The sequence below is a fragment of the Diuraphis noxia genome, unplaced genomic scaffold, assembly GCF_037042655.1.
Source record: "Diuraphis noxia isolate RWA-SAM2 unplaced genomic scaffold, SU_Dnox_SAM2 contig0003, whole genome shotgun sequence".
Lineage (NCBI taxonomy): Eukaryota > Metazoa > Arthropoda > Insecta > Hemiptera > Aphididae > Diuraphis > Diuraphis noxia.
This window is the reverse complement of record NW_028301713.1, coordinates 30,150,238-30,174,124: the sequence shown is the minus strand read 5'-3', so window position 1 is coordinate 30,174,124 and position 23,887 is coordinate 30,150,238. Positions and strand designations below refer to the sequence as shown.

General features: G+C 30.7%; 3 protein-coding genes across 3 annotated transcripts; 1 reads left to right on the top strand and 2 right to left on the bottom strand.

The window, feature by feature from the left end:
- Positions 1–8,483: 8,483 nt before the first annotated feature.
- On the bottom strand, positions 8,484–15,771 carry LOC149057206 (large ribosomal subunit protein P2-like). Its single transcript, XM_089221834.1, has 5 exons — positions 15,611–15,771; positions 11,171–11,340; positions 9,450–9,542; positions 9,291–9,376; positions 8,484–8,547 (listed from the first exon to the last, which is right to left on the bottom strand). The coding sequence occupies exons 2-4, from the start codon at positions 11,337–11,339 to the stop codon at positions 9,300–9,302; spliced, it is 339 nt and encodes a 112-aa protein (XP_089077960.1). The 5' UTR covers position 11,340; positions 15,611–15,771; the 3' UTR covers positions 8,484–8,547; positions 9,291–9,299.
- Positions 15,772–15,845: 74 nt separating this feature from the next.
- Positions 15,846–17,440, top strand: RpL19 (ribosomal protein L19). Its single transcript, XM_015512318.2, has 5 exons — positions 15,846–16,005; positions 16,592–16,698; positions 16,765–16,928; positions 16,991–17,181; positions 17,244–17,440. Exons 1-5 carry the CDS (start codon positions 16,001–16,003, stop codon positions 17,383–17,385), a joined length of 609 nt encoding a protein of 202 aa, XP_015367804.1. The 5' UTR covers positions 15,846–16,000; the 3' UTR covers positions 17,386–17,440.
- A 2,569-nt stretch (positions 17,441–20,009) lies between these two features.
- Positions 20,010–21,724, bottom strand: blp (mitochondrial import inner membrane translocase subunit Tim16). The gene is made up of 2 exons (XM_015512325.2): positions 21,471–21,724; positions 20,010–20,329 (listed from the first exon to the last, which is right to left on the bottom strand). Exons 1-2 carry the CDS (start codon positions 21,673–21,675, stop codon positions 20,178–20,180), a joined length of 357 nt encoding a protein of 118 aa, XP_015367811.1. The 5' UTR covers positions 21,676–21,724; the 3' UTR covers positions 20,010–20,177.
- Between the last annotated feature and the right edge of the window lie 2,163 nt (positions 21,725–23,887).

Sequence of the window (23,887 nt, the reverse complement as noted above, 5' to 3'; positions counted from 1 at the left end):
ATAATATTATCATATAATATAATATTTAGATAGGTACCTCTATACATGTGTAACACACACACACACACACACACACACACACACACACACACACACACACACACACACACACACACACACACACACACACACACACACACACACACACACACACACACACACACACACACACACACTGCTATTTAACTATATATAGTTGAGTCTACACGCATGTGGCTCTGCTGCAGCCCTCGACGCATTGCTATTGACCATTCGCCACTGTAATATTATAATCGAGCATCCGTCGAATATATTATATTAATAATTATAGTATTGGCCGTAGTATAACGCGCAGCACCCATTATAATATTATTACAATGAATAACCGGTTAAGTAATATTTGATCAAAATATATATTATTCTTATTTCCAAACGAGTGTGAAATGGCAAACGGGCATCATACAACTCATAATATAATGGAATAATAATTAATAATAACTATATAATGAAGGGGATACGTATTGTTTGTTCGCAGACCAACGATCATCGATCATATTACAATATATATTTTATACACATGCCTAAATTTAACTGCATATAGCACACGTTTTTAAAATCACAAGACCTGTACAAAATATATTATGTATAATATGTAATCGATGTCATATATACCCATCAGCGTCGTGTTGGTGATGGTGTATGACAAATGTCAAATAGTTAACTCAGGGGGAGGCTTACGTATACCATTGATTAAATTAATTTAATCAATGCTTATACGTATATAAATATAATATTGTATAAATGTTGGAATAAAATAATTATTAAAAAATGTTAAGTTATCATACAACTAGGCGTCCTAGTTGCTGGAAAATCATGATAAATGGGCTATACTAAGAATTAAGGTGTATCACCTAATTTTAAACACTATATTTATTGCCTATGTACACAGTAGCCGTTAATTAAAAATTAATAAATCTGAGTGGCGATTATAAGGTAGGTACCTACTATTCAAAAATGCGAATCACATTTTTATTGTAAACGCGCTTTAACTTTGTGAGCATTTCTACAACTAATGACGATCCACGAACAATTTGTCCAGAATACCGGTGTAAATGAAAAAATAAATTTAAATATTTAAATCTACGTATAACTATAAGGTATGATGTAGGACAGCGAATTTCGATCGATTCAAGCCGGATGTAAATCGTAAATGTCTATCAACAGACTACGATATTTACAACGTGAGCTTGTAAAATGTTTGCTAATTATTTTATTATGCTGCAGCACTACACAACGGCTGAGTTTTCGTTACCAAAAAATGTATAATATTGTGCACATTTCTACCAAAAATTGTTTACCACGTGTATACCTATGACTGCCGAGTATAATATGATAAATTATTATACACCATGATAGTGTAATCAGAAATCTCGTTTGCTTAGAGGCATTTTCCCAAAACTTGCCGCGTACACATTCTAAAAATTAAAAACAAAATCATAATTTATAACTGTTTCGTATTGAAACTATATTTACACGCGTGACCATATAATATACCGGTTTATCGGACCAGAGAGCACTCCGATATTATATTTATATATTATGCCCGTGTTATATTAAAGCAAAACGTATGTGCAGAAACAGAGGTGCCGGGAGATATTAGTCACACCAAATATCGTTCAAGCCGTCCTCATCAAGTAGGTATGTTATTAATGATAAACTAATAACATATTACCATAGATAATATTGTATACTATACTGTATATACCTAATAATATATTGTATTATTATCTATGCCTTAAATGGCTAACTAATATTATGTGTCATTGTTTTCTGAAATTTAAAAAATAACCCGAACGGTCTTGTTATTTTTCTTCTTAATCTTTTTACGCATTGACAGAGATAAATGACAGCTCGACAACAATTTTATAGTCTTAGATGAATATTGTAAATTTATTTTCAGAAAAATAACATCATGTTTCATACTTGAACAACTAAAAATGATATATATTAATGTGATAAAATACAATCAGTATTTTGTTTTAATTTCAGTAAATATTGTGAGGAAGTGGAGAAATTATCTAGTCTTTATTTTTGTTCAATATCACGAAAGACTCCTGCAGCCCCCCTATTAAGTTTGAGATATTTGCACCAATGGCAAATCGAAGAATTAAAAATAATCTGATAAACCCAACGAGGAAATGGCATAATTATAATTCTAACTATTCTCGAAATAAACTCAGTTTTTATATTATATTACAACGTGGCATGTTTCAGACGTGCTGTAAATAAATCTGTAAACTAGCAAAGTGTCATGTCTGCTGCAGAAAGCTCTCTATCCGAAATGTATTGATCAACGATGCAGTGATGCCGAAATAATAATAATATATTTTTCAATTGATCCTTTTTGAACGCGGCGTAAATGCATAGGCAACATAACCAACACATTCGATTCCTATCCGAATAAGACGTTAATGTAGTGGTTCTCATCTAAGGGATCGGAACCGGTCGTAGATCAATCGGTTCAGTAATCAATAAAAGTTTATATATTACCCTTATGCCTTATGGTAATCTATAAGAATCTAATAATGACTAATACCATGTAAGCGTCTTTGTTAAAATTATATTGATGAGTGAGGGAGGGTGAATCTCTAGCCATAAGAAATTAATAACTGTACACCATAGATAGCTCATTTGTACAGCAGGTCTTTAAAATTCATAACGGTAATTTGTGTGGTTATTGGCTAAGGAATAAATCATCTCTCTACTCACTCGAAAATTTACATATCTAACAATTTAAATCATTTATCACGTCTTAACATAGTTTGGTATTTAAAATACAATTTATAATATTTGAGAATGTCAAACATACAAATAAAATAACAATTTAAAATATAAACCTACATCAAACTATGTGTATAATATACCATAATATACCTGACAAAACCATGAAGATAACATTATGATGAATTTATCGTTATTGTTATTACATAGACACTGGTTCAATAATTTCGTTCAAATAGATGCTGATAAATTATTATATTGAGATATGATTAAATATTAAATATCCGTTGTGATTGCAGCAGCAGTTAACATGCCTGGACAACCTCGGGAAAAAGATACGAATATATTAAAAAATAAAATAAAACGCGTACCACATGGTGATTACTATATAATAAGAATTATATAATAAATGACTAAGGCCAGCCGAGTTTTCAATATGGTTAGTATGTTTTATAATATTTTGCGCAGTTATAATTATATTATTACGATCTAGAGCAAATATTATACGGGCGATCACATCACGCATAGGTTCGGTCAATACACTTTTATCGGACATTTTTGTGCGTATAAATAATATTATTATGTTATTTTACGACCGTAATGAGAAGTATAACTGCCTATACCGGTGCACAGCGATTATTTATCTGACAACATATGTGCAACCGAGTGAATTCGCACGTTCCGCATATCCATGCCTATCAGTAGTGGTTGGGTTTCGGATATTGACGTCGAACGGGAGTTATTGACCGCCATGTATTAAACTGTATATAGGCTGAAGTTATTACAAAATTAGTTATTACTATCGAATAATGTATAACGAAATCTTATGTCCATGTATGTGTGCGTGTTGTTTCACCGATTATATAGCGAGGAATTTATAATAATATATTATAAGTACTAGCTGTAGTTTATAGGTACAAGCATTTACCCCGGGGTAAATTCTTGGGGCCTGAGGTGCAGTTTACAGAAAAACCAAAGATTTAAAAGGTGGATATGAAAAATAGTTGACTTTATTCCTTACCGAAACATAAATCATTAAGTATTAGAGTTATTACATAGGCTCACAAGATTCAAACATTAAAATAAAAAATATAAAAGCACAAAGATTAAAAACTTGCAGGTCCGTTCTAACAAATTCAACGTAGATATACATACAACATACTATATTAATAAATTAAATTAAAAAACACACTATTATAGTCAGTGACCGCTGTTTATTGCCCCGAACACAAGATCATGAATATTTGAGTAAGAGCTTTAAGCAGTTAAAATTCAACTTTGCCTGGGAAAAAATGAACAAAATTGAAAATATATAGCGATTTAATACATAGAAATATAAAATACTTATATATCAGAATCTCCCGCGATTGTATTAACTTAAAATCAGTTAATATTGATTAATTAATTATTTATTATATATCTGGTAGAGCTGGCGGTATTTACGGTATACCGGTGACTCACCGGTATTTGGAACTACCGGTATTTGAATATTCCGGTATACCGGTATTTTTCGGTACGGCGAGTAAAGATACGGTATTTATCGAATGTACGGTATTTACCGAAGAGACGGTATTTACCGAAAAATAGCGAATTACCGGTATGTAAATACATACCGAATACCGGTGAGTGAATTTCACATACCACCAGCTCTACCTCAACGTATTAATGAAGTTTGAGACTATTCACGGAACACGGCGATAATATACGATATTTATATGATCTAACAAAATACATGTAGTATTTACTGAATGTATACGGTATTTACCGAAGAGATGGTATAAACCAAAAATACGGTATTTATCGAATGTACGGTATTTACCGAAGAGACGGTAATTATCGAAGAGACGGTATATACCGAAGGAACGGTATTAACCGAAGAGACGGTATTTACCGAAAAATACCGAATTACCGGTATACCGAAAGAAACCGGTATGTAAATACATACCGAATACCGGTGAGTGAATTTCACATACCGCCAGCTCTAATATCTGGTTGATATGCTACGTATTGCTTCCAAAAAAAAGTTTACTGCCGAATATTCCTAGGTTAAACTGTTTTTAGTCTTTGAATGTGCATGTATTGTCGTATTGTCGTATTGATACAGAAAAAAGACACTTGCAACTCGCAAGCATGAGTAGAACAGAATAACATTTAACGGAATACTTCTAAATATATCCAATTCTTCAATATTATGCTTTTGCATATTCACAAATTGGATAAATTTGTGAATTGATTATCTGTCCTTCAAAATATTTTTTTTATATATTTGTACCAAATTTAGACAATTATTATCAATAGCTAGAACGCCTTATAAATCGGAATGGCCAATCATTTTTATCAACTTTCAAAATCATGAATTCATCTTTGCGAAAATTGTACATGAATAACATCAATATTTGAAAATTCGTTTAAGTCCCAATTTGTTGGCTCAAAAATGTTTGACTTTACTTAACATTTCTTTCAGTCGTAGCTCGTGGACAGTATACATATTTTTCAGATTTGATATGTTGAAATCTTTAATAACTACATATATTTTAATTTCATCATGAGTGTCGAAGAAAAAATATAAATAATAAAGATAACAGTATGAAGCGTTCCACGTGTTGGTTGAAAATTAATAGACAATAGACATAGCACCTTAAGTGCTGCACCTAACCAACCTACATAGTGAATACCAGATTTGTTTAACAATTTAAAGAATACAAAAGATAGGTGATATTGACGATATTGTGATAAATATTAAGGTATCTACATGAGTATCAAAAAAAATTAAAAAATACTTACTAGATCCAATTTGCTATTATAACTCATCCTCGTTAAAAGTCGAAGAATTTTTTTTTAATACGCTAATGCATCTTAAAGCTAATGAGTAGAGCTGGATATTTATGACTGAATATATTTTTTTTGTGAGACCAGAATTATACCTGAGTTAAGTATGATACAAATTCGACTCATGAAGTCTAGATTACCTTCTAATATGTTAACTTATTTTGCATATTTGTTATTTTTGTGCGTATAAATGCATATATTGACAATTTCTAGATTATTTTGCTTATATTATATATATTATAAATCATAAATATAATATTAAAAATTGACTATATTATTATCATTTTTCATCGTTAATTTATTTTATTTCAATAAAAAAAAAACATAATTAATCTTATTCAATTTATGAGTAACACGCTCATAAAATTAAGAGATTAGATAAACCAGAGCGCAGTTTCTATGGAAACTGCGACATAGCTGAATTTTTAAGTTTGCATCGATCACTCTGTATTCGTGAAGAGCTCGTTTTTGATCTATAAAAACATATTATCAGATCGTCGAAAATGTTACAAATTTTGATATATCAAAAAATAATTGTTATACAGTGTAATCTTAGTACTTAAGAGTTAAGTGGACGACACACCCGCATGTGTTGTCTCCGTCTTACAAACGTATAACATAGCAAAATCTGTTTAGCGCGGGACAACTTTACTCCCTTTGTATTTATAGTAGAATTACCACAACGTATAGCCGTATAGGGGAGAATATTATCTGTGGCCTGTGCAATAGCGTCGTTGTTTTTTTGATAACATAAGTACACTTAAGTTTTTTCATTTAATTATTAAAAATTATTGGTTAGTGCTAAAAAAAAATAACGACGCTATTGCACGGATAATATTCTCCCCTATACGTTGTGGAATTTTGGTAATTCTACTATAAATACAAAGGGAGTAAAGTTGTCCCACGCTAAACAGATTTTACTATGTTATACGTTTGTAAGACGGAGATAACACTTGCGGGTGTGGCGTCATCTTAAAGAACTAATCCTATATTAAATTAAATTTAAATAGATCGGAAGCTAATTAATCATTTATTTTCTTATTTAATAGCTGTGTATTTTGTAATAAAGTAATTTTAAATACACATTTAAGAGTATAATATATATATACATTTTTTTTCATTCATTTGTTGAAAAAATAGGTATATTTTATAGTTTATGGCATATAATTGTATATTTTAATGCCATTTTGATTGTTAACATCCAAGCTCTACTAATGAGTGACGACAGATGGAAAAATAAAATCACAAAATTGTAAAATTATGTTTGTAACTGTTGTGGATGTCAGAAATATAAAAAATCCAGTGTCAAGTACTTTTAGGTTTAAAATAGTGTATTGTAAAAGTCTAGTACTAAAAACTATATTTAAAAAAATTGTTGAAGGAGAATAACAATTGATCAGTTCTTTAATAAATAAGTTCAATATATAGAGTATTTACTCATAGCTTTAATTACATACATGTAGTCCCTATAAATTCATAATTTAGGGGGGGTGGGGGGGTAGTGGCTGGATTAAGGCGTCGGTTGCGACCCCAGGTCATGGGCGGTATATGCTTCCCGGGCAGTTCATGCTGTCTGGAAAGTGGCCGCCGCCTCCCACCTGAGCAAAGCAGAAGCCTACAGGTGTGCCCATTTAAAAATTCTGCCAAAAAAACACTCGCGTGTTCCTTCCCACCACTGTTAAAAAAGCCTACATTATCACCCCCAATAGCTTATGTTGCCGCGGGTCAACAAATAAAACAAATTTATAATTTATTCATGTCGTCATCACTTTATAAATAATATCTATCATTCACGCACAAGAAACTTTTTCCAGAGTATGCACCTACTTTAGGTCGGTTGTATCAGTTGGTCTTTACTTATCTTATGAAGTTCAAAATATAGATTTCAATTGGTTATTTATTACATTTTGGATGATTTGGACAAATTTTTGTTAACCAATTGAATTCTTATAAAACCATAAATTAATGTTCACATCATAATTCATGATAAAGTGAAATAAACGGAAAAGCCAAACTTAGGGTTAATTTAAATGTTGTTAAATGTGTTTAGGTATAAAGTAACAATATTGGTACTGATTATGGCATTAAATAAACCAAGAATATTATACAATTATTAGACCAATATTATTACAAAGCATCAAAAAATAGTTTTGTCCAAGATATTTTGAAATTGCCTAGAATTAAAATAATTATGTCTGAAAACTAATACTTCAATATTATCTAATAAATACTAAAACATCTTAAGTAGTGATAAGATATGTCAATTGTCTTAAATATAACGGATTCATCTTATTCTCAATTACCTACTGTCCTGCAAAATAATTGTTGCAGGTAAATTATTTATTGTTTTTACTATTAAATTATCCAATCAATCGGGCACTCATTTTTGAAAATTGGTATTTTTTTCACTTGTACCTATTGTTATCCAACTGTATTAGCTATAAATATTGAGTAATTGTAATATAAAATAGTTATCCATCCAACTTAAAATAAGTTATATTAAAAAGTTAAAAAATGATAGTGGAATTATATACAAGTTTAAAAACATCGGAGTTTTAGCTTTTAAATAATTTATAGAAAAGAAAGGATACAAATATCAGAAAATGGAACCTTTCAATATGAGATGAATGAACACTAAGTATTATCTGAATAAGATCTAAAGAGTGACTAGAAAACAATTTAAAATCAATTTTACTGTAATGCTAAGCAAACTTGTAACCACCTTTCAGGTCAGTCAAATATAGTTAATATAATTTTGAAGGCTTTAAAATACCAAATAACCAACGTTAGATAATCTAACTTAGATTATTCAACTATATCCAAACAAAATTTTACTGTTTCAATTTGATTAATTACACAGGATAACTAGGAAAAGACAATAATGTAATAGACTATAAAATTAAAATAGTTGTTTTATTGAACCATCAGTTTTTGAAATACAAAAAAATCCAGTAAAACCTGAAAAATAAAACAATTATTAAAATCATATCAAGTATCTAACTACCAAAAATTTAACATAGATATAACAAGCAGATAAATTAATGGGATATATTTACACCATAATACAAATGTCTGCAAGTTTGCTATAGGTAATTTGTCAATTTTTGTAACAAAATAAACTTATATTTTAAGTGGGGAGTGAATGTATACAAAAATGCATGTATTATAATAAATGTACAAATTTGCCTAATAGAGTCAATATATATTTATACAGACCGTCTCAATCAAATTTAAAATTTCTTTAGCACACCCTTAGGAAGGTTAATGTTATTAAAAAACTAACCCGCTGGAGCCTGCATTAATTTAGATTTTGTTCTAATTTACGTATAGGTTAAATTCTTACATCCCAACCAAACTTACATTAATTGAACATAGCTGATATAATTATCAAAATGTCAAATACATAATTATGGTATAATAACATTTGTAATATAAGTGTACAAATTTGCTATAAATAATTTTTCAACTATTGTACTACTAAAATAAGCATGACAGAAAACAAATATATTAAAAAATACATGGATATAATTAATGTACAAATTTGCCTAATAGAGTCAATACATATTTATACAGACCGTCTCAATCAAATTTATAATTTCTTTAGCACACCCTTAGGAAGGTTAATTTTATTGAAAACTAACCCGCTGGAGCCTGCATTACTTTAGTTTGTGTTCAAATTAATATTCAGATCTAACACTTACATATCAATCTTAGTTGAACAGTCCAAAGCCCATATCATCATCAGATTCATTATCGGATTCTTCTTTCTTTTCTTCTTTCTTGGAGGCTATAATAAATAAAATAAGATATATTTACTATTCCATAATAAAACAAATATAATTAACAATAATGAAACTTACCTTTTTCTTCAGAAGCTGCTGGTGCTGCAGCTGCAGCTCCGGCAGGTGCTGCAACGGCTGCGCCAGTAGGTACGCTTGCTAATTTAGACCTACCTGTACATAGAAAAAAATGAATTTAAAACTGATATTCTGGGAAAAAAGTAACTAAGTTATATTATTTCATGAATACATCTAATTATACATACACGAACTACTAACTATTACTTAAAATTAAAATGATAAATAATGAATTATAAAATAAAATACATATAATTTTGAATAGAAAAATATTACTTCAGATAAAACACTTATCGGCACATATACCGAAGACACTACTAATTTAGTCTCATATCCTGATTCACTCATCTACAATCGCCTTTTCCAAAACCACCTCAACATGCTATCAAAATGGTACAACACATGGAAAATAAAAGAACACACTTAAATATACACACATCACTTTCATCCTCAGACCAAAGGACAGTCCTGAAGTTTCCTTTAATAATTCAGTAATCCCCCACTTAAGGGAAGCTAAATACCTTGGGGCCTGCTGCTTGACAAGAAACTCACCTGGGGCCCCAATCTCAAAAGTAAAAGGAAGCAACTCAACTCTCGCCTACACATTATCAGACCTCTCCTTAAATCTAATACGACTTGTCTAACCGTTTACTTTTATACAAGTCTTCTCTAACCAATATACTGCTTAACTCTCAAATCTTAGAACAATTCAAGTGTTCCAATCCATTTGCTTCCACATGGTCACCAAAACCCCATGATTTGTCACAAATGCCACTCTACATGAAGACCTCAAAGTTCTAACCATCAACCAGACAGAAGACACCATAGGCGTGCGCACGGGCGCAGCGAATGCTGCTCTCGCTGCACCTGACAATTTATATTGGATTTAGTGGGCTGGTAAAAAAATATATGGAATGATATTATAATATAGAACGAATAATTTTAAACATATTATTGAGTTTATAATTTAAAAATATAAAATATGTTCAGCGTTATTCAAATGAAAAATAATATTATTTTATCAATTCAAATCTAAAAATAAATGGGTAATATTGGAGAAATTCGACGTACACTAGATTACAGACACTGCAGAAACAACAACAGTCAACAATGACAATTGCGCATTAACCATCCAACCAGTGCAGCGAATTGGGGGGGGGGGGAACCCCAATTTTTATTAAGGAAATAAGTAGGCTGCTTATTGTTCATTAGGGCCGGTTAAAAATGTATGCTGCACCCGACACAAAATCCTGCGCACGCCTATGGAAGACACTTACTACCAAAGACTCCACTTCAAAATGATAGGCCACCCAAACTCATAGCTCAACTGCAGTCAAAATCTCATCCAGGCAACCCCGCTTGGCGCCTTAATTGAAATTGGTCCAGAAACCTTCTCAAAAACTATTTAAGATTCATGTAAAGCTCTACTATGAGCCTTCTTTTTCACTCCCCATCACTGTCATTCCTCACTCAAATTTACTCATTGTACACATAGTATGGATTGAAATTATTCAATAAATATTATTAATATTATTAAAATAAAATAAAATTACATTCAATATAATATATTAAGATGGCCATCATAATTATATATTAGATATAATGTGATAAGTAAAACTAAATATTATAAAAGAGGAGTACTTAAAAAGTCACTCCAAAAGTCTAGATGTCTTAACAATAAATTTGTTTAATTGTTTTCAATAAATTAAAATAGTAATATTTACCACTTTCAATAACTTCATCAACATTCTTTCCTTTCAGTTCTTTGACAACGAGACTAAGTTTAGCAGAGTCAGATTCAATACCAACGGAACTAAGGATTTTTTCAATTTCATCACTGGTTGGTTCTTTTCCACTGAAGGAAGCTAACAGATATGCAGCCACGTAACGCATTCTATAATATGTTAATAATAAATTACAATTGAGAACATTCATAATATTTAAATAAATAAACACATTTTGTTAATATTGATCATCAAAATATATGGATCAAGAACCCTGTAATCACTAAGTGGACAGGCGGAGTTTCACAGATTACATGACATCCCTCAGCAATTATGCAATTTCAGTTTTATTTATTAAAAATTGTAGAACAACGCTATCAATCTGATACCTTCACAGTTTGATGTGGCCTATCAGCCCTGACAATTTTATGTTTGACACTAGAGAAGCACGCAGTATAAAAGAAGACAGCTGGAGTTTGATCAAGAAATTATAGGGAATTTAATGCAAATTTCACGTTTAAAAATGAATTTAAAATGTAAAAATTTTGCAATTGTTTTGAAACTTTAACCATTCAATTTCACATGTTCTCTCTCTCTCTTGGCCAACATCCAAGTAAGTTTAATGTATTAAGATAAAAAACCCTGTCATTAAACACAAATATATAATAATATGACAAAATATTACATTATAGTGCATCCTACATAATGTAAGCAAGAACAAAAGACCTAAAGGGAAGGGATTTGATCCCCACGTCTCCCTTTGAATACGCCACTGTATAGAGCAGTGGTTCTTAATCTTTCTAGAACCATAGATATTATAGGATATTTGCGGAGCACAAGAACTTAGACAAAAAATATAAAAAACTTAACATTGTTTTTAAATAAAATTATATACATAAATAGTAATAGTAATAGTAATAATACAATTATAAAAAACAATGAAACCGAAAATTAAATTATCCCGATAATTTTTTTATTTATTCGCGCTAATTTAGAAATTTTGGCGAAACACTTTAACAAAGTTCATGGAACACCGGTGTCCTATGGAACTAGAACCATTGGCATAGAGAATAATAAGTATTTTTATTTTATTTACAGTCAGGAAATAATATTCATCAATTGTTATCAGCCGAAAGATGGTATAAATTATTCATCATTAGCAAAATTAAGTCCATAATTAGTAACAAAAAGGTTCATCTTTATTTAGAATATAAAATAAAACTTAATGTACAGATAGGCTTGAAGGCTTGTTGCTACAAAGCAATGTCCCCGGACATCCGTTAATTATACTATTGCAGTAAGTTACCAATTTCTGATCAGATATTTATTTATAAATATTCAATCAGATAAATCTGCCAAATATAAAAATCAATATATCAAATGAATAATGAATGCTTTCCTAATGTATATTATACAGCTACATTAGGTATAAGTACTAAGTGGTATTCTTCTTTTACTTGAAGTAAAATATACAAACAAAACTAAATCATGGGTTTACACAAAACAAGAGTGTACCAACTAAGTTACACTACTTTCACGAATCTCATGACATAATAAAACATGTTTGATTCTAACACGCTTGTTTCGTGTCACCAAAAGTGTAGTTTACTCTTGTGATTCACGCCCCATGTAAACCTAGCTTAATCATATATACTGTAGGCAGAAAATGATACTCATCAAATGTTATCAGCTGAAAGATGGTATAAAATTATTCATCATTAGTAAAATTCAATCCAAAAAAATTTGGAACTAAGTTTCATTTTTTTTTTTTTAAGAATATAAAATAAATCTTAATGTACAGATGGGCTTGAAGGCTTCTTGCTATAAAGCAATGTCCCCGGACATCCGTTTAACATAATATTGCAGTAAGTTACCAATTTCTGATCAGAGATATTTATATAGAAACATTCAATCAGATAAAGCTGCAAATATAAAAATCAATTTGTTTATCAACATATCAAATAGATAAAGATAATTATTAATTATATAAGTATGATATACCTACAATCTACATGATTACATTAAGAGTAAGCAGTTTAGTTGTAATCTTATTTAACATTAATAAAATAACACAATTGAAACTAATGATTTAAATTGCTGTCAGGAAATAAAACTCATCAATTAATATCAGCCGAAAGATGGTATTAAATTATTCATCATTAGCAAAATTCAATCCATAATTTGGAATAAAGTTTCATTTTTTTTTTAAGAATATAAAATAAATATTAATGTACAGATGGGCTTGAAGGCTTCTTGCTATAAAGCAATGTCCCCGGACATCCGTTTAACATAATATTGCAGTAAGTTACCAATTTCTGATCAAAGATATTTATATAGAAACATTCAATCAGATGAATCTGCCAAGTATAAAAATCAATTTGTTTATCAACATATCAAACAGATAAAGATAAATATATAAGTATGATACACCTAAAGGCTAAAACTTACATGACTACATAAGATAAGCAATTTAATTGTAATCTTATTTTACATTAATAAAATAACACAAATCAAACTAATGATTTAAATAGCTGTCAGAAAATAGAACTCATCAATTGATATCAGCCGAAAGATGGTATTAAAATTATTCATCATTAGCAAAAATCAATTCATAATTTAGTACAACTAAGATACATAATATAGTTCATTAAAATACAAACTTTAATTATAAATAAGTAGTAATATACAGATGGGCTTGAAGGCTTGTTGCTACAAAACAATGTCCCCGGACATCCGTTTAATATACTATTGCAGTAAGTTACCAATTTCTGATTAGTGATATTCATATAGAAATATTCAATCAGAGAAGTCTGCTAAATATGCTATTTTCATATTTTCCAAAAGACATGTATGAATACTTATTCCGATTTATAATGAAGCAATATAAAAAAGACAACATTCATGTTGAAACTTATTAAGTTAAATTATGTCATTGTATGAAGGCAACTTTAATTAAGTTAATTAAACGTATAAATCATTAAACAATGTAAATCAATTTTTTCAGTACACACATTAGCATCAGGCTTCAGACCCGAAAGATGGTATTAAAATATTGTGAATCATCATAAGGTATTTGAATTTAATTCAATTGAATGAAAATACTTAAATGAGGTTAAAAGTTGACATCGAAACCTAAACCAGAAAAATGGTAAATAAAAATAGACTCATTGTTAAATAGACAGTACCTATTTAAAACATACATATTTGCATCATGTTTAACTTAGGTGTTACATTTTTTAAATATTGATCTAAATTGAGAATTTATTATACAAACATAATTTGTAAATAGTGTCATCAGAATTCAATTTTTATCATCATAAACTTTCAGGCGAAAGATGGTGATATTTGATCATCACTTACACATTCACATTGAAGGTTAGATTAAATAGCTAGACTTATGAGTGAGAACAGCAGAATTACCTGTTTAATATTATGACTACAAATTTCCAATAAGTGATTATTTATGAATTTATAACATGATTTATAATAATAAAAGATAGCATGATACAATGTAACATAAAAAAATAAGAAATACCATCAATAACAAAACCCAAACTTGCGTGAGTCTTACAAACAAATATCATTACGGACAAGAACACCTATCGTATTAGAAATGATACCGTCGGCAGAATAGTACATTCACAGACTACAGCAGTCCTAAGATTATCGTGGTGATATTTCATTGAAAAAACTACCTATTCATCTTGGGACACAATTCTTGGACGAGTTTAGCATATGCCAAGTGTTTGGAATAAAATTTTTGGTTCTGTCGAATACACAATACATTGTCTAGTTGAGAGGACGCTACACCCACATGTGTTGTCTCCGTCTTACAAGTGCGTAACATTGCAAAAACTGTTTCATGCGGGAAAGAACCGAGAAAGATACAGTTATAACTAAGAAACGAAATTTTCACCACATAAAAAGGAGAATTTTGTCTATGCAATATAGTTTTTATTTTTTCGATATCACTTATACAAAAAAAATTCTTGTTTTATAATACATTAACTTAGTGTTTTTTAAGCATGAAAAACATTTTTGTAGTTCTGATATCAAAAAAATAAAAACGATATTGCACAGACAAAATTCTCCTTTTTATGTGGTGAAAATGTCGTTTCTTAGTTATAACTGTATCTTTCTCGGTTCTTTCCCGCATGAAACAGTTTTTGCAATGTTACGCACTTAAGACGGAGACAACACATGCGGGTGTAGCGTCCTCTTAAGTAAAAAAACTAAGCACAGATATTATGACAACGTAATTCGACAAGAAAAGGTAAAAAAATTTGATTATCATTCACGCGGAATATTTGGGTATAACGCGTTTAAAGACGAATGACGGACAAGTCAAATTTTACGAGGATTGGAACGTCTATGGTGAAGAATATCGGCAATCCAACGGAATAAATTACATTATTAATAAAAATTATAAATAAAACATACTTAAGTCTGTTGGACACGAAACGTGTGCTGACAATGGAAAAATGTTGAAAACGACGAGACCACGAGACTATGAAATTCGTAACTTCGATAAGTGAAAAGTGTACAGGCCACGACGTTCGGTGGCGCAAAAAAAAGATATAGGTTAAAAAAATAAAAGCGACCACGGTGACATCTGTAACCGTATCATGGAGGAGAGTGACGAGTACGCACGGCCCGTCATCTCATTGGCTTATGACATTCCTCCATGCTGTTTGAGGTTATAAACACACGAAAACATCGTTCTTCTTTCACTCGCTTATGAGAGAGACGATCTGAAGTCTCCGTCTCTGATTTCCCGTGTGGCGTTCTCTATATTTCGTTTTCGCGTCGCGCTAGGGTCAACTCAAGAAAATGAGGTAAGTTCACCTTCGATTTTTCCTTTAACACTATAGTTAAATAGTTATACATAGCTATAGTTCATACATTATTTGCTGTAGTAAGTCGACCATTGTCTTATGTCGTTCGTCAACTGCTATGGTCATGACTCGTAACTCGCGCCACATGTGTGTGATCTTCGCTTGTCGCCGTACCACAATTCGCGTTAGTTGTCATTTATGACGAGTCCCTTAATATGTGACTAGCGATCTTAGAGAGTGTCTATATACCATATTATTGTTCACGGCAACAATGGGTTGAAAGATCTAACCCTCCTCCCTCGACCCTCTCGATAAAGCTGTACATTTTTAGTCAATGGGTGACAAGTTATTATCACAAGAACTCTAACCATTAAAAATCACCACTTGTTACAAGAGTATAGACCTAGGCATCTGTAACAGTACACTTGCTGATATGTCCAATGATGCTCCTTAGTCATGCGTTCACCCTGGTTTAAATTTTAGTTCAACATTTTCAGTATCCAATGTTTTTTATCACATAATTTATTTACTTGTGTATCTATATCATACTAGAATGTATTATTACATTTTATTCTTATCTTTACAGTTCGTTGAAGCTTCAAAAAAGGCTTGCCGCTTCGGTAATGCGATGCGGTAAGAAGAAGGTGTGGTTGGATCCAAACGAAATAAATGAAATTGCCAATACCAATTCCAGTCAGTAATTTTAAATCAAAATCATATAATAAATAAATATAGCAATATTTGTTAAATAAATTCTAGGACAAAATATTCGTAAATTGATCAAAGATGGTTTGATCATTAAAAAGCCGGTAGCTGTACATTCTAGAGCTCGTGCACGTAAAAATGCAGAAGCCAGAAGAAAAGGTCGTCATTGTGGTTTTGGTAAAAGAAAGGGAACTGCTAATGCTCGAACACCTCAAAAAGTATGAACTATATTTCTTATTTTTATAATTTACTTTCACTTATCTCATTGTCATTTTCATAGGACCTTTGGGTGAAAAGAATGCGAGTATTAAGGCGGTTACTAAAGAAATATCGTGAAGCCAAGAAAATTGACAACCATCTTTACCATCAGTTATACATGAAGGCTAAGGGTAATGTTTTCAAAAATAAACGTGTATTGATGGAGTTCATTCACAAAAAGAAGGCAGAGAAGGCCCGCGCCAAAATGTTGAGGTATTATAATACTTATAATAATCCTTAACGCATATATTATTGTTTCATATTTTATTTTTTAGTGATCAAGCTGAAGCTAGACGTCAAAAGGTTAAGGAAGCTAGAAAACGTAAGGAAGCAAGATTTTTACAAAATAGGAAGGAACTTTTGGCTGCATACGCACGAGAAGATGAGAAGGCTGCTGCTGCTGCGGGAAAGAAGTAACCTGTTTTGTAAATGTTTTTATTTTCTAATACAATATTTCTGACCTATTGGAGAATTTAACATCTTTTTTTTTCTTGTATACCTTGATGTATCCTTTATACATTATATAAAATGTAATATTTTATTACCATAGGTTTGTTTTTATCTTTTTAGCCAAAAGTATTAATCATAGGGTGATTATTCTTATTTTAACTAAAACTGTCCACTTTTTAAAATAAAATAACTTAAATTGTTTGATATTTTCCTATAAAAACACTGTTTATGAAGTAATTATTATATTATATTATTAAAAGTAATCATTTCTCTTTTACTTATATGTTTATGAGTGTCAACATTGTGAAATAACATGTGGTGTTTCTACTATTAAAAATTGTTGATATACATTCACAACATGAAATCAGTAAACGTATAAAGTATATATTGATAAATTTAATAGAAAGTAATTCATCAAGTTAATTCAAATAAAATTGAACTAAAGGTAGTTTAAGATATATAGCAGAGTAATACTCTATGAGTATAGATACATTTTTAAAAAACAGTGCTACTTAATATATTAATTAATATAAATGATCTGCTCCTGAATATACAATTATAATTGTATGGACATTCTTATTTCATAAAAATATCAGCTAGGTTGGTAAATTATAGTAAAAATTAAATCCTTAGGCTGTAGTTATGGAAGGATTGTTTGTCTAAGTAAAAAAGCGTTAGGTAGATAGTTGACATGGGTTTAAGATTTAAAAAAAAACACCAGACATTTTTTCAGATTAAAGATAAATAGAAGTGTGAATCAAACATTGATGTATAGTTTCTTATATTGTAAGTATGAACTATAGAATAATTATTTTAAAACAGAATATTTATAATTTTAAATTTTTTAGATATAATATTATGTAGTCCTAAATTCTTACATTTATTACCACTGTATCTATTATTTTTACTAATATATTATTGTCCATGTTAACTTTAAAGCAACAAACAGTATTTATTTTTAAAATCAAAATTGTTGATTAATGCTAAATTAATAGTTTTAGTTTATTTTAAAATCATTCAAAATTTAGAATTAGTATGGGGATAACATTTTGCTTCTTTACTCATATCCAAGACTTAATACAATTTTAATATGTTTTAAATTATTTGAGTTAATTAAACTCAAAAACAATAATTTTTTTGAATAAGATTTGATAATCTATAAGTAAGGTTCACATCATTCTTGGTAATAGTAAATCTGATATCTATTATAAATTATAAATTACAAGTTATAATCATTATTTTATCCACTTGTTTTTGACTTATTAATTATTTTATCAGTTATCACATCCATGTTATTTGATCCAACCATAAATTAGTGTCAATGAATGATTCAATTCAGTTTTATTCTGATCTCCCCCCACCAATGGAAAGGTTATATTTAACTAGTTAAGGATTTAATGCCCAAAATACCCTGCGTTTTAAATGAAATATTTTTAAACAGTAAACCTAACTATGCACGTAGATTATTCTTACATTTTCATATTTTTTAAGCTTTTTTCATTGAAACTTACAACATATTTCTAGACAAAATTTGGTAAATTTTATCAGCATTGGCCCTTTTATTTTTGGCTATTGCCTGGTTTAGTATAAATTAAATACACATTTTGGAAAACTGAAAAGTGAAACATTACTTCATATTTATTAATTATATATTCAATTTATTGCTAGTTTTATCACAGATTATAATATGTAGTGTGTATTTTTATTAAGCTATAAAAATATAATATAAACATTCAATTTATAATTTATACATTTTTCTTAATTTATTAAAAAATACAAATATTTTTATTAATATCTACCTAACCAAGGTTATTTTAAACATTAAAAATATACGGTACAATACTTGTAATAATATATGTTAGTATCACAAGTTAACATTTTTAGAATCGAGTTAGTATTAAACAAATATAGCAAACTAATGTCCATTCCTTTTTTAGGATTTTTGTATATAGTTGATTTAAGGAGATTATAATATCCTTATATCTGTAAGTAACTGCTTATATTTATACATCATACATTTTTGTTATTTTTTGCTAAATTAGAAATGTAAATTATTCTCTCATATTTTTTTATGAAATATTTCAGAACACAGTAATAACTTTAATCATCCACATAAAATGATCAAGAACTTTTCCCTTTTAACTAATAACTATGATCCACTGCTAGATTTAACAATCTACCTTTCTTTTAAAACTTACCTCTCAATAGATCTAAGAATGTATTACCTGTTGTATATGATAATCAGAGTTCAATACAAAATGCTGTAACACTGGCTGGGTAATAATCAGGGACGGAGCGAGGGGGGCAATCGGGGCAGTTGCCCTGGGCCCCGCGATTTTAAAATTATAATCAATACCCCGCAGTTCTTAAATTATATTTTATACTGTTCAGAGATTAGTTAGTTTGGATAATATGTAATGTGACTGTTATTTATTTTGCCCGGGGCTCCGCAAATCCTAGCGCCGTTCCTGGTAATAATATTTCAAATTCAATATATACTTTAAATCCAATCCTATCCTAATTAACATCTAACAAATGTTTTTGTACACCACCCTGCAGACCTGACATAATATTACAAAAAACACTTAACATTTTCAGTTTTGCTTTAGCACTATAATTATATATTTTGATACAATTGACTACATTTTTAAATTAAAAAAAAAATTGTTTTTGTTTTATTCATTTTATTTTATTACAACAATTTTATACATGCTTATTAACACATAAAAATAACATATCAGTTACCTACTCTAGATTATCTACGCCTTTTCACTCTTATCAGAAATTTCTTTGTCTAGCCGTTCTTTAGCTCTGTATATTTTTGACTGCAAGTAAAATGAACCACCTACAGATTTGTCATTTATTTTGAATAAATACTCGTATCGTTTCTGGATTTCATCTTGTGTCATATCTAAAAAATACATAAATATAAATAACTAACTTTTTGGTAATAAACAAATAATTTTGAGTTTAAAATTAAATATATTTATAGTAACTAGGTAGGTGTGGGGTGAATGGTAATTTCAGAGGCAATTGCCTCCAAGATTTTCATTAAATAGAAGAATGGGTTGTGGCCAGTAGGTCCTCTAGTAAATGTATTTTGAATTATGATATACTCAATAGGTATTCAATAATGATTTGAAATATCATTAGATATATTTGTAACTTGCCTCTGTAAAATGTTCCGTTTCCTATGCCACTGCAACTGGGTATTGGGTAAAGTTAACACCTAATTGTTTATGGTTGAGTAATATATTATTATATAAAGTAAATACTATTTTAACTCGAATCTTAATATTTTATTACTTTTAAGTTTTGGATGAGTATTATGATTGAGTGTTTTCAAGTAGGCGGTAATGTCAATGAATGACATTGAACTGGCTAAACAAAACATGTGACACAACATGACATAACATTTCATAATCATACCCCTCTACCAAAACTATAAATTCTCCTTACAATTCTACTAGGTAGAATATAAGATAGGTAATCAAAGTTGAAAGTATTTAGTATTGGTGTTATAAATGCTAGCAAAATTAATAATATATTTTAGGGTAAGTGCTGAGAATCATATTGATTGGTTGGGTCAAGATTTGTTATTTTTACCTATAAATCTATTTTCAAGATCTGATCTGAAAATATTAGATTTGTTGATGTTAGATTGTCAGAATTAGTTAAAAAATAGTTTTGGGTGATGTAGAGGAGATAATACATTTTTTAAAGATATCTATTGTAGCTTTCCATAAAGAACTGTCATTATTAGTTAGTATTAGTACGATTTGGATTTTTCAGTCAAAAGTATATGTGCCTACTGTAAAAATGACACTTTATTATTAGGTGCTAGATGAACACCAACTGTTAAACCTAACTGTTCCTTGTTATTTATTCCTTTGAGAATATTAAATTAACTTTGTTTACTATCCCAGGCAAACGGATTGTCTAGAGTCTTAGACTAATCGACTATCACTGCAGAAGTGATCTGTCGACCGTGTTTTGGGCTATGGTAAAAATCGCACTTTTGTCGCACGATGAACCCAAACGAAGGAGCGTACCTTTGACGTTTAATATCTGTTTGGCCTCCTCCAACGTGATGCCAGCCTTGGCATTAGCAGCAGCGTGCGCTGCGCCGGCACGTCCTCCACCGGCCCTGCGAGCTGCCTCCTGGCTTGCGGCGTATTCTTGTTTGAGAGCTTTGGTCAGGGCCTTGCCGACTATTTGAGAACCGATGATTATTATTTGCACAATATACTTGGCCATGGTTCGAACGACGTCCCGGTCCCACAAAAGTCAGAACTGCGGTCTATCGCTATCACCATAGTAGATAAAATATATATTATTAAATATGTTATCTACGGTTATCAGATATAGATAACAGCTCTTATCGGTATTGGGAGATTTAAAGCCGGTTGCCGCCATTTTTTAAAAGGGTGGCTTAACATTAATAACATACGTAGTACAATTTCATATGATTATAATATATAATACATATTATTTTAGATAGGAATACGTATTCATAATTATTTACTTTAAAACATAATATGATCTATAAACTACTATCTTCTATACCCTACATATTTTACCAAATAAGTAGATCCCTTACTTAGCTATACTTACCGAAAAAAATTATCACTAATGATGAGTAGTTAGTGATTGTTTTTCTTCTTGTTATAAAATTGTGAAGGTAAGTTGCAACAATTATATGTAAAAAAAAACTTATTTAAAAAAAATAAAATGATTGTAATACTGAAATATTTCATTTAATGTTTCACAATTTTAAATTTCATTAAATTTTCAAACACTACATAATACATATTATATTATCATACACTACAAATATTGTTTCAATAATATTAAAATACATATAACATTACAATTATAATGATAATATAGCAAGTTTGCTCGTTTTCGCATTGAACATAAAATATAATGTAATTGAAAAAAAATTTTAATCGAAAAACATTTGTGTCCATAATATGTACTATGTATAGTTAAATAATTATAAAGGGATAAAATGATATGTACACAAAAAAAGAAACCAAATATATTATATAAATATAAAACAGGTATACGGAATAATAGAAATCTAAACGCCACGTGAAATCCTTGTTAAAATATATAACAATCTAACAATATAATAAAAGTATTATTATTTTTGAAAAAATAAAAACACCCGAAATCATATATAATGCTGACTGATACAATAAAAACGAATATCGTACTAGCTGGCTAGTAATAAACATCTGAGAGCTTTTCAATTTTCTCTGTATCGCGGGAAGGTTTATTGAATTCTAGTTCACTTGCAATTCTGATGTTTTCAGTATTTATACGTAATCTCACAAAGTTTTATAATACATGAAAATAATGCCGATCGACTCGCAACTTAACTTCAACATCGAAGACCGAATAAACGACATTGTACAAAACGTTTTGGGTGATTTCATCGATTCTGGTATTGTGGAGATGTTAGACGGCATCGTCAGCCAAATCGAGACTACCGATGAAAACGATGTCCATGAAGTCCATGCGGACAAGATCGTAGCAGAAATCTTCGATTCTATGTCACCCGTTGTTCACGGATATGCGTTGTCCAGCGGGGACGCGCCGCCGGTAGAATTCCAGCCCGTCGGATCCACTGCGGCTTCTGAGGACGGACCGCAGGGCAACGCGGTGCAGAACGTGGAAAAAGAGAGCGTGCCAGCCAATAGGGGAGAGGAAGTAATCAACAACTTCGGTGAATTAGTCGGTTGGTTGGATCCGGGAGCAACACCCGTACAACGCGCTCCACGCCGCCGGAACCCATTTTCGGCGTTGTGGAGACGCTTCAGACACTTTGTACGTGAATTGTAGGGTTTCAGAGGCTAAGGGGTTCACTAATCACAAAGTTGAAACACCCCTTGAGGGGAGACATGTGGAAGGAAGATGGCGACGTAAAGTATTTGAAAATCTAGGAAAGAGCGCTTATGGTGCAAGGCAGTACGTCTCCGGCGCACGTTCTTCGGATACGCCCGTGTCGCGCTCGGTCGCCACTGATGCACGAGACCCACTGGCGTCTCGATTGGCGTCCGGCTGCAGTTAAGTCGCGTTGAGCAACGAACTACGATGACGGCGATTAGCGGTACCGACGTGGACATCGATTTCGCCTCGGCACTTCGGCAGTATACCAACGACGATGGCTGCACCACTTATAATACGTCGGCAGCGGCGGAAACTTTGAGATAAGTGATGAGTGATGATCAAAAATTTCTAGTCTGTGTTGATGGTATAGAGAAGATGGCGATAAGAATACACAGTGCCATATCCGGATATCCCTCATGAACATATGCGACATCCCATATATTTTTTATTAAATTAATTATGCTCCACTTCTGGGACTATAGTGGGCTTGATCAATTTCATCACACGATGAAATCAATTAATGTTATAAAGTTAGGCTTCCTTTAGCAAACAATGTTTAATAATAATAATAGAA